The following is a 12855-nucleotide window of genomic DNA, read 5'->3' on the forward strand; positions in this document are numbered from 1 at the left end:
TTAATTGGAAATTTTAATACATTTATAGCTAATGTATTTACTGATAAAGTAGGATTTACATCTGCCATTTTGCTATTCTTTATCCATTTATCTTATGTCTTCCTCTATTTCTCCCTGGCTACCTTCTTTTTTGTATAAAATAGTTTCTAGTATACTATTTTAGTTCCCTAATTATTTATGTTATTTTAGTTATTCTCTTAGTGGTTGCCCTGAGAATTATCTTTAACATTTTAATGTATAACATTCACATTTGGGTGAATATCAACTTAATTTCAGTAGTATAAAAACATTGCTCCTATATAGATCCACTCTGCCTCCCTTCTTTATACTGTTATCGTCCACAAAATACATTGTGAGCGCATCAGTATAGATAATAATAAAGCAGGATCATTGCGGCTTTATGTAGTTATCTTTTAAACCTGATAGGAGGAGGGGAAAAGGAGGTATATACAAAATATACATTCATTCATTTTTCATATTTATATAGTTACCTTTACTGGTGCTCTTTATTTCTTCTTGTGGATTCGAGTTACTATCCTCTGTCCTTCAATTTAGCCTGAAAGAAATCCTTTAGCATATCTTGTAGGGAGGTGTCCCAGCCATGAACTCAGATTTTGTTTATCTAGGAATAAATTTCTTAATTTCTCCTTCATTTTTGAAGGACAGTTTTGCCAGACATAGAATTCTTGTTTGAGAAGATTTCTTCTTTAGAGTTTTGTCATCTCATTGCCTTCTGGCCTCCATGGTTTCTAATGAAAAGTTAGTGGTTAATTTTATTGAGGTTCCTCCTATGTGATGAGTCACTTCTCTTTTGCTGCTTTTGACTTTATCTTTGCTTTTTGAAAGTTTGGTCATGATGTGTCTAGATGTATATATCTTTGAGTTTATTTGCCTTGGAATTCCTTGAGCTTTTTGGATATGTAGATTAATGCTTTGCATCAAATTTAGGAAGATTTTTGGCCATTTCTTTTTGCCCCTTTCTCTCTCTCTCCTCTCCTCTGGGGTTTCTATTATGAGTATGTTAGTATACTTGATGATGTCCCATAGGTCTCTGGGGCTCTGTTCTTTTCTTTTCATTCCTGTTTCTTTCTTTTCTTTAGTCTGCATAATCTCAATTATCTATCTTCAAGTTTGCTGATTCTTTCTTCTGCTTGGTCAAATCTGCTAACAAGCCCCTCAAATGACTGTTTCACTTCAGTTGTACTTTTCGGCTCCAGAATTTCTACTCAATTCCATTTCTATATTTGATGAAACATCGTTTTCTTACTTTCTTTTAGTTCTTTAGACAAGGCTTCCTTCATCTCTTTGAACATATTTAAAATAGCTGATTTTAAGTCTTTGTCTAGTAAGCTTAATGTCTGGATTTCCTCAGGACAGTTTCTTTTGGTTACTTTTTGCCTTTTATGGGCCATACTTTCTTCTTTCTTTGCATGTCTTGTAAATTTTTGCTGAAAATGGGACATTTAAAATTGTATAATGTTGCAACTCTGCAAATCAGATTCTCTCTTCTCCTGGGTTTGGTGTTGTCTTTCCTTGTAGTAGTTGTCTAATGACTTTTCTGAACTACTTTTGTAAAATCTTTCTTTGCTGTGTATGGTAACTGGAATCTTTATTCTCTTATCTTGGTGGTCAGCTAATGATTGAACTGAGATTTCCTCAAAAGTCTCCCAGTCTTTGCCAAGGAGCTCTGTGTGCAAATGGGGCTTGCCATCAACACCAGGCAGACAGCATACCACTCTGCCTTAGCCTTCACTTCCTGCTTGTGCAGAGTCTCAAAGTTAAAACTGAAGACTTTCTCAAGTATTTTGTAAGCATGCTCACAGCTGTTCTAGATTGCACATGGTGGTCTTTTAGAGTCCTAGGAATATGTCCCAGATTTTCAAATCTCCCATAGATACATCATGTCTTGGTTTTTCCTTGCAAGCTTTTTGGTTAGACTATTGTTTGCCCTATTGTCCATTGCCTCTCTCAGCTGTGAAGTTAAAGCACTTACCTGTGATTATTTATTTTAAAAAATGCACTCTTGGGAGAGGCTTTAGGCACAAGGTAGCTACAAGTCAGGTTAAATGAAGACAAACCTTTCTATTGGAGTCTTCCAATGAATCACCAGCTAGGTCAATTAATGACAAATATTTGAGAATTAGGCTTTGAAAGAGCTCCACCTGCATTATGCTCCCTCCAGTGCCTGCATGTGGGCTGTGATTTTTCAAGGCTCCTGCTGAGCCTGGAGAGCAGGGAATGAGCCTTAGGGTAAATTAAAACACTACAAAATGCAGTGTTCTTATGGAATCCAGCCATTTTCTTGAATCAACGCTTCTTGGGTTACTGCAAACCTTTACATTTCTAGCTTATGAAAGAGTTGATTCTGACAATTTTTGCCAGATTTTTCATTGCATTTATGGAGGGGTGAATTTTCAGAGTCTTTACTCCATTTTCACCAACATAACCTATAATATGGTTTTACATTTCTAAAGTCTCAATGATCATGGACTAATTAAATATTTAATTGTGGGAGATAATTAGGGAAAATAAATCAAAACATAAAATGTAATTCTCATGAGGCTTTCCTCATTGGGTAGATGAAGTTTGAAAAGGTATTTCTATATTTAGTATCCTCAAAATTAAGGTTAAAGTAACAGCTATTTAAAACCCTATCTTCTTTATACAGGTTTTGGAACCAGACAGAACTGAGTTCAAATCCGAGCTCTGCTCCTTACTAGCTTGGTGACCTAGGACAAGTTATATAACCTCTCTGTGCCTCCGTTTCCTCATCTGTAAAGTGGTATAATAATAATATCTACCACATAAGGTTATGGTGAAGATTAAATGTGAAGTGCTGATTAACAATGCCTGGTAGCCAATAGATAATAGCTGTAATAATTACTATTTTTTTTTTGATGGTCTACAAAAGTACCCTAATGATTCTTTAGTAGAGATAACCTCTAAGGGCATATTTTCCTTTCTCTTTGGTTCTTTTCTTTTCTGCTTTTTCTTTCCTTTGAGAATTGAGAAGGAAATAGATATTAGCATTTTGGAATAGAAATTTGTGTAAAAAATGAATTTATTCATTTTACTAATTTAGAAACAAAATGTTATATGTTTACTCAATATTTATTAAAACATCAGGAATTATGCCAGGCACAGAGATGACAGTGACAGTGACGTGTGGTCTCTGATAATCTAGGGGACTGACAAATGATCAGGTGATTACATGCCGTGTAACAAGGGCATTAATGACAAGAATACACATCAGAGTATGTGATGGGAGCTGTGGCTTTCACCAGTTCCTCTTTTTTGAGTTATCCCTTTCTTCTTGGGCTCCAAAGCCAAGGAATTGATTAATTGGGTGGAGTAAGCTGTGAACATTTTTAAAGTTCTAAAGATTGAGAGAGGAAAGCACCTGGAATACACTAGAAATAGTATTTCCTATAACAAGGGCTTCCTACCAGCATAGTCACTTCTAGGATTTTTCAACCTAAAAATCCTTTGGCAGATTTTTTTCTTTGCTATCCACCTTTTTTCCTGTTTTTTCTCTTTCTCTTCTCTACTTTATATTCTAGTGACCTAGGTGGTTCCCAAGGGAAGAATGCTTTGTGGATTCTAAGGGTGATTTATAGGTAAAGGCAGAAAATGATTTTATTTTTAACCTATAAACTCCACACGAATAATATGAACATAAACTTTCATGGAAGTTATTGAAAATGCAGATAGTTCTAATTTCATTGCATTTTTTTCAGAATTCTCAATCCTAATCCTCTGACAGCTGTTGAAGATTCATCTCTTTTTATATTGCCAGCATTAAAATATTTGTAAGTATTGCAAATATCTTATCAGTCATGAGGTGATTTCTGTTCTTTTATGTTCATCAAAGATTAAGTATTTTACATTTCAGCTAAAAAAAAAGTCGTTAATTTTAACTGGGTTATTGAAAAAAAAGTATTGTCAATGAAAAGGCTTAAGAACGGATGTGTAGTAAGCAAGACAGCCAGCAGGAGACAAGAGCCGTGTTGAAGAACCCATGTGTATATGGTACATATAGACGTATGGAAATATCACTTAACTTAGAAGGTAAAGAGGAATAAAGTGTACACACTATTTAATAGGAGCAATGAATTGGGAGAGATGAATACAATATACAATATGAGAATAAGTAGGATAATGATAATGGTAAAAGACTATACATTCTTCTATTCAGTGCCAAGGTCATTGATTTGATTATGTAAATAAAATTACATTTCAACAATAAGAATTCTCTGGAATTGTTTTCTATGGAAAATAAACCCTTGAGCTGGCTTGTTTTTTAAGTACAGGATTTTTGTGTTTAGATTCATATTGTAAACATTTGGACTTTCTCTTTCAGAGACATGGGAACAACACAAGTGTCACTGACAACAATTGAGAACATCCTCATGATGACACTCGAGTTGGAAAAATTGTATGTCATTTTTTCTTAGATTTCTTGAAGTTGTTTTTTAGGTTTGTTTTTATAATTTTACAAGTCAGATTTATTGAGGTAAAATTTACATATAATAATAATCACTCTTTTTAAATGTACAGTTTGATGCCTTTTGTATAGTTATACATATAGTTATGTAACCACCTCTGCAATCACCTTAAAAAAGCCCCTCCCAAGAAATGAAAGCCTTTGTTTACACAATAATGTGTATGTGTGTTTAGCAGTTTTAATTCATAATGGCCAAAAACCTGGAAACAAACCCAAAATGCTCATCACTGATACGTGGATAAACAAGTTATAGTGTATCCATACAACTGTAATGCTACTTAGCAATAAAAAGAAGTGAATTACTGATATATGCAACAACACAGATGAATCTCACAAGAATTATGCTAAGTGAAAGAGGCCAAACATAAAATGTTACAGGTGAAACAAGCAAAACACAAAAGAGCTGCTTACCTAATGATTTCACTTATAAGACATTCTGGCAAAAGCAAAACCATAGGGACAAGAAATCAGACAAGTGGTTGGGAGTAAATACCTAAGAGTAGATTTGCCATATCATTTGCTGAATACATATTTCATTTTATTAGAAACTGCTAAACTGTTTTCCAAAGGGGTTGTTTGGTTTTGCATTCCCACCAGCAGTGTATGCAAGTTGCAGTTGCCCCACATAGGCATCTGATCATTTCATTTCAGTCTTAAAAAAAAATCAGCCTGCCTAGTAGATGTGTTATAATATCGCATCTTGGTTTTAACTTGCATTTCTCTAATAGCTGATGATGTTGAGTATCTGTGCATGTGCTTATTTACCATCTTTATCTTCTTTAATGAAGTGCTGTTCAAATCTGTTGCCCTTTGTAAAATAGGATACTTCATCGTATTATTGAGTTATAAGAGTGCTTTTTGTATTTTCTAGATATAAGTTCTTTCTCTCAAATGCATTGCATGTCTGAGAGAAAGAAACAAATATTTCCTCCCAGGCTGTGGCTTGTCTTATCATTCTCTTAAAAGTATATTTTGAAGAGCATAAGTTTTTAATTTTGATGAAGTCTGATTAGCATTTTTTTCCTTATATAGTTTGTTCTTTCTGGTATGTTTTACCTAAGGAATCTCTACCCCAAGGCCACAAGGATTTTCTCCTATATTTTCTTCCAAAGGTTTTACAGTTGTATAGCTCTTACTTTGTCCCAATGAAATAATTTATTTTAAAACATCTTTTGGGCGGATAATTGACCTGCAATAATTAGTTTTCACATATGTATACAGCATGATGCCATCAAAATTAAAATAATAAAATAATGAACATAATCATCACTTAAAAAAGTGTACCCACATCACTTTGTATTTCCTTTCTCCTGCCCCTTCTTGCCCCTCTCATTCCTCATGTAACCACTGATCTGCTTTCTGTTACTATAGATTAGTTTGCATTTTCTAGAATTTTGTTTAAATGGATTTAAACAGTCTGTTCTTTTTTGACTGACTTTCTCACTCAACATGATTGTTTTAAAAGCCATCCATGCAGATATGTGTATCAATAGTTCATTTATTTTTATGTCTGAATAGTATTTCATTATATGGATTTACCATAATTTATATATTAACCTATTGATAAACATTTGGATTGTTTCCAATTTTTGTCTATTAGAAATAAAGCACCTATGAAAATTTGTGTGCAAGTCTTTGTATAGACAACAGACTTTCATTTCCTTTGGGTAAATAACCAGAAGCAGAACGGCTAGATCATATGGTAGGTGTATATCTAACTTTTCAAGAAACTGTCAAACTCTTTTTCCAAAGAGATTGTACCATTTTACATCCCCACTGGCACTGTTCGAACTCCATTTTCTCCATGTCTTTGCCAACTCTTGCTGTGCTGTCTTTTTAATTTTAGATAATCTAATGGGTGTGTAGTAGTATCTCATTGTAACTAATTTGCATTTCCCTAAAGATTAATGATGTTGAGAATCTTTTCATATGCTTGTTCACCATTTATATAGCCTCAAATCTTTCGACTATTTTAAGATTGTTTTAAGAGTTCTTTATGTAGTTTGGAAACAAATGCTTTATTTGATGTGTACTTTGCAAATATTTCCTCCCATTCAGTAGCTTGTCTTCTCATTCTTTCAACAGTGACTCTGCAGGGCAGAAGTTTTTAATTTTGATGATATCCACTTGATCATTTTTTTTCTATAATGGATCATGCTTTCGATAAGAAAACTTCGCATAACTCCAGGTCACAAGGATTTTCTCCTATGAGTTTTTCTAAGAGTTTTATAGTTTTAGGTTTTCCATTTACATCCGTGATACAATTTTAATACATTTTTCGTGTGTATGGCATGGATTGAAGTTCACTTTTTTGCATGTAGCTATTTAGTTGTTTGAGCACTGATTGTTGAAAAGAATGTTCTTTCTCCATGGAGCTGCTTTTGAATCTTTATTGACAATCAGTTCTCCATGTATGTGTGGGTCCACATCTGGACTTTATATTCCGTTCCTTCGATCTATTTGTCAACCTTTATGACAGTACCACAAGTATAGTTTCAAAATCAGGTAGTGCTAGTCTTCCAACTTTATTGCTGTTTTTCAAAGGTGGGTGATTTGGCTAATAGGTTCTTTGAATTTCCATATGAATTTTAGAATGAGCTTGTCAGTTTTTATAGAAAAGCCTGCTAGGATTACATTGAATCTATAGATCCATATGGGGAGAACTGGCATCAGAATCTTCTGACTAATGAACATGTTATGCTTCTCCATTTATTTAGGTTTTAATAGCTCTCATCAATGTTTTGTAGTTTTCAATGTGTTCATATCTTTGTCAGATTTATCCCTAGGTATTTTATGGTTTCGATGCTATTATAAATAATACTTTTTTTCACAATTTCTGATTGTTCATTGCTACTATTAGAGATACAATTAATCTTTGTACATTGAGCTTGTATCCTGGCACCTTGCTAAACTCACTTATTAATTCTAATATCTTTTTCTTTCATAATTGAGATTTGATGGGTTGTTCTGAAGATCAGCATGCAGACATTATGAACTATTTGTACAGCAGTCTTAATGTATGTACCAAAATCTAAAAAGCCATGTAGCTGTAATTCTTTTCTAAGGTTATTCCAGTGACTTTCCAGCTTAAATTTGGAGGCAAGTTTTCCTTAAGAAGAAATCAAGCACCGATATCTTCAAACATTGATAAGCTGTTACATCATAATTTCCACCAATTCATAATTTATTATCAAACACATTACAAACTCACATTTCCAGTCTTTCACAGCATATAGCAAAGTTATCAGGAAAACTAGATGACCACAGCCAAGGATATTACAGAGTACACACAATTCTGGCAGGGAGAGCAAAGATCAGGAAGCAGTTTTAAGCAACAATTTTACTAAAAACAAAAACAATAATATGGGAATAGAATTAAATAAAAATATTCAATACACATTCAATGCATGAATATGATTCCAAATCATAATTTAGTCTGCGTTTTATTATAGGGTACAAAACTGCCACCCCCACACACACACCCTACGGAATGTTAAGTTGACATCCAAGACAGTCAAAGCCTCCCAGAATTCAATATCCCATTTTTTTCTGGTTGTACCAGAAAATAAACAACCAGCAAATGATTTCCCCTCTTCAAAAAAATAAGCTTTTACACTTAAAAAATTTCTTCTAGAGCTACTAAAAAACTTGCATTTACAAACTAGTTGATAAAAATATTCCCCTGGATCGTACAAGACAGGAGAAACTGGGACCACTGGTAAGACATGGTATACGACATTAATCAAACTTGGCCCCTTTCTCCCCAGCTTCATCTCATTTTTAATTACTCCATTTTCTTCAGGTAAATTGTGTTTTGTTTCTTGGTTAGCCACTTAAGCTTGTTTACTCTTTGTTCCATTTTTTCCTTTTGGTTGCACTTTTTGTCTGTAGACTTATCCTTTCCCACTTTTTTTTTGGCTTTGTTTCCACTTTGGCAGGATCAGGTTTAGCCGGCAGCCTCGCTGTGGTTCCTTCCTCCCCACTCCTTCAGCCCAGCCCAGCTTCCGCGAGGCATCTTGGCGGCGGAGCGGGCGCGGGAGCTGCGGGCCAGGGCGCCGGGAGCCTTCGCCAAGCCCGGCTGCCTGCCACTGCCGCTTCGCCCGCTGCCCGGGGGGCTGGTCTGGTATCTTTTTTAAGATTTCATCAGATTTTCTACAAAAAGTTTTACTTCTCACTTTTTCTACAGATTTTCTACAAAAAGTTTTACTTCTCACCTTTTATTTATTTCTCTTGCCTTTTTGCTCTGGCTATAACCTCCAATACAATTGACCAAAAGCGGTAAAAGCAGATATTCTTGCCTCGTTCCTGACCTTGAAAGGAAAGCATTTTGGTTTTCACCGTTATGTCTAAAGTTAGCTGTAGGTTTTTGGTTTTGTTTTTTTTTCTTTTGTATGCTGTATGGCAGCGGTCACATTTCATTTTTTATTTATTGATTTTGTTTGTTGGTTGGTTTGGTTTTTCGTTTGTTTGTTTGGGAAGTGCATGGGCAGGGAATCGAACCGGATCTCGGGCAGGGCAGGAGAGAATTCTACCGCTGAGCTACCGTCACAGCCCCAGCTGTAGGTTTTTTGTAGCTGTCATTTATCACTTTAATGAAGTGCTGATTTGCTGAGATTTTTTTGTCAAGAATGGATATTAGGTTTTTTCAAATGTTTTCCCTGTATCTATGAGATGAACATATGTTTTTCTTCTTTTAGTTTGTGAATATGGCAAATTGCATTGATTTCTTATATGAAACAAGCCTTGCATCCCTGGGATAAACCCTGCTTTGTCATATTGTATTATCTTTTTATATATTGTATTATCTTTTTATATATTGTTGAATTTGATTTGCTAAAAATATTTTTTAAAAAATTTTTTGCGAAAAATAACATATATACAAAAAAACAATAAATTTCAAAGCACATCACAACAATTAGTTGTAGAACAGATTTCAGAGTTTGGTATGGTTATAATCCAACAATTTTAGGTTTTTACTTCTAGCTACTCCAAGACACTGGAGACTAAAAGAAATATCATATGATTCAGCAATCATGCTCATTTGTTAAAGCTTACCTCCTCTGTATAACTCCACCATCACCTTTGATCTTTCTATCCCCCACTTTAGGGGTATTTGGGCTATGGCCATTCTAACTTTTCCGATAGGAAGGGACTGTCGATAATATGGTGTGGGGGGTAGAACTAGTTGATGTTCTAAGAGAGGCTGACCCCTCTGCATTTCAGAACTTATCTGGTCCAGGGAACTATCTGGAGGATGTAAGTTTCTGGAAAGTTACCCTAGTGCATGGAACCTTTGTACAATCTTATATATCACCCTAGGTGTTCTTTGGGATTGACAGGAATGGTTTTGGTTGGTGTTTGGCAAGTTATGATATGTAGCAATGTCTAGATGATAGGAAGCAATGTCTAACTGAAGCATGCATAAGAGTGACCTCCAGAGTAGCCTCTTGACTCTGTTTGAACTCTCTCAGCCACCGATACCTTATTTGTTACACTTCTATTCCCTCTTTTGGTCAGGAAGGCATTGTTGGTCCCACAGTGCCAGGGCCAGGCTCATCCCTGAAGTGTCATCTCCCACACCTCCCGGGAAACTTTCACCCCTGGATGTCATGTCCTATGTAAGGTGGAGGGCAATGGTTTCACTTGCAGAGTTGGGCTTAGAGAGACAGAGAGAGGCCACATCTGAGCAACAAGAGGTCCTCTGGAAGTAACTCTTAGGCATACCTTTAGGTAGGCTAAGCTGCTCTGCCACACACATAAACTTCACAAGAACAAGCCTTAAGATCAAGAGTGTGGCCTATTCTTTTGGGTGTTTCTAATATTTGACACAGTATTGGGGTTTCCTCAGTGGTAAAGTTTAACAAATCCATAATTTTTCTCCCATCCCTCAAGGGACTTTGCCAATACTTTTTGATTATCTGCTTAATATATTCTGGAATGTATCCAGGAATTACATTAAGCTAAACAGGATTCTTATCCTGGGCTCCCTGTGTTTGAATTGTTTAAATGATCTATCCAGACAGGTTGAGTTAGATTATGTGCTACCGAAAATTTAGGTTCTTTGGTCTCAAAGAGTAGATGAAGTTCTATATTATAGACAGTGTCTTCCTTACCCCTATGTTCTGAACTGCCTTAATCCCCACCAGATTTGCTAAAATTTTATTTAGAATTTTTACATCTATATTAAATGAAGGATGTTGAGCTGTAATTTTCTTGTAATGACTTTGTGCAGTTTGAAAGGTGGACTTATATATGAGTTAAAAAGTGTTCCCTCCTATTCAGTTTTCTGAGGGTTTGTGCTGAATTGGTATCATTACTTCTTTTATGTTGGTAGAATTCACAAGTGAAGCCATCTGGGCTTGGTGTTTTCTTTTTGGGGGTGGTGGTTAACTACACATTCACTTATTTAACAGGACTATTTAGGCTGCATATTTATACTTGAGTAAATATAAGTAGTTTGTCCTTCAAGGATTTTGTCCATTTCATCTGGAATCGAATTTATTGTTATAAAGTATTTTATAATATTCTCTTATCCCTTTAATGCCTGTAGGATCTATAGTGATTTCACTACTTTCATCCCTGATATGGGTAATCTGTGTCTTCTGTCTTTTTCTTCATCAGTCTGGCTAGAGGTTTAGAAATTTTATTGATCTTCTTTAAGAACTATCTTTTGGTTTCACTGATTTCCCTAATTTTCTGTTTTCTGTTTCATTGAATTTTGCTTTGATCTTTATAATTTTCTTTCTTCTTCTTAATCAAGGTCTAATTTACTTTTCTCTTCCTAGTTTCTCAAAGTGGATGTTGTGGTAGCTGTATACTACTTTAGCAACATCCCATATGTTGACATATTTTCAATTTTAATCAGTTCAGAATAGTTTCTGATTTTCCTTTTGAGTTCTTTGTTGACCCATGGAGCTACGCAGAAATGTGTTGCATAGATTCCAGATATTTGGGGATTTTCCAGATATCTTTTGGTTATTGATTTATAATTTAATTCCATGTGGTTAAAAGTCTTATATTGCATGACTTGAATCCTTTTACATATATCAAAACCTGTTTTGTGGCCCAGAATATAATCTATTTGATTAAATGCTGTGTGTTCATTTAAAAAGAATATATATTCTGCTGATCTGGGGTGAAGTTTTTTATATGTCAATTAGGTCAAGTTGGTTGATAGTGTTGCTCAAGTCATCTATATACTTTCCTTATTGATTTTCTATCTACTTGTTCTCTCAATTATTGAGAGGTATTGAAATCTCTAATTGTTGATTTTTTACATTTCTCCTTGCCTTTCTCATTTTCTTTCATATATTTAAAAAAAAATTTTTTTTTATTGTATAGTATAACATATATATACCAAGCAAAGAAATTAAAGAGCAATAGTTTTCAAAGCACTCTTCAACAAGTAGTTATAGGACAGATCCTAGAGTTTGTCGTGGACTACCATATGATCCTCTCATATTTTTCCTTCTAGGTGCTCTAGAATATAGGAGGCTAGAAGGCTTAAATATTTTTTTTATAATCACAGTTGACTTTTTTTCTTTCTTTTTTTGTGAAAAATAACATATATACAAAAAAGCTATAAGTTTCAAAGCACAGCACCACAATTAGTTGTAGAACATATTTCAGAGTTTGACATGGGGTACAATTTCACAATTTTAGGTTTTTACTTCTAATTGCTCTAAGATACTGGAGACTAAAAGAGATATCAATTTAATGATTCAGCATTCATATCCTATCTTCTCTGTATAATTCCACCATTACCCTTGATCGTTCCATCCCTCTCTTTAGAAGTGTTTGGGCTATGGCCATTCTAACTTTTTCATATTGGAAGGGTCTGTCACTAATATGGGGTAGGGAGATGGAACTATCTGATGTTTTGGAGAGGCTGGGCTAGGTTTCAGGACTTATCTGGACCAGGGACCCATCTGGAAGTTGTAGGTTTCTGGAAAGTTTCTCTAGTGTATGGAACCCTTGTGGAATCTTATATATTGCCCTAGGTGTTCTTTAGGATTGGCTGGAATGGTCCTGGTTGAGGGTTGGCAGGCTATGATAGGTAGCAAGGTCTACCTGAAGCTTGCATAAGAGCAACCTCCAGAGTAGCCTCTCGACTCTATTTGAACTTTCTCTGCCACTGATACTTTATTAATTACACTTCTTTCCTCCATTTTGGTCATGATGGAATTGTTGATTCCACGGTGCCAGATCTGCATTCATCCCTGGGAGTCATCTCCCATGTTGCCAGGGACTTTCACCCCTGGATGTCATATCCCACGTAGGGGGGAGGGCAATGATTTCACTTGCAGAATTGGGCTTAGAGAAACGGAGTCCACATCTGAGCAACAAAAGAG

At 35.2% G+C, this 12855-nt stretch overlaps 1 protein-coding gene across 1 annotated transcript in view; it reads left to right on the forward strand.

The window, feature by feature from the left end:
- The window catches only part of LOC143686984 (leucine-rich repeat-containing protein 37A-like), an 84352-nt gene that overhangs the window by 35612 nt on the left and 35885 nt on the right, over nucleotides 1-12855 (forward strand). Inside the window, 2 exon segments of the mRNA XM_077163537.1 lie at nucleotides 3738-3809; nucleotides 4361-4435. Coding sequence (XP_077019652.1) covers nucleotides 3738-3809; nucleotides 4361-4435 — 147 coding nt within the window.

This window comes from Tamandua tetradactyla, chromosome 6 (assembly GCF_023851605.1).
Source record: "Tamandua tetradactyla isolate mTamTet1 chromosome 6, mTamTet1.pri, whole genome shotgun sequence".
Taxonomy (NCBI): domain Eukaryota; kingdom Metazoa; phylum Chordata; class Mammalia; order Pilosa; family Myrmecophagidae; genus Tamandua; species Tamandua tetradactyla.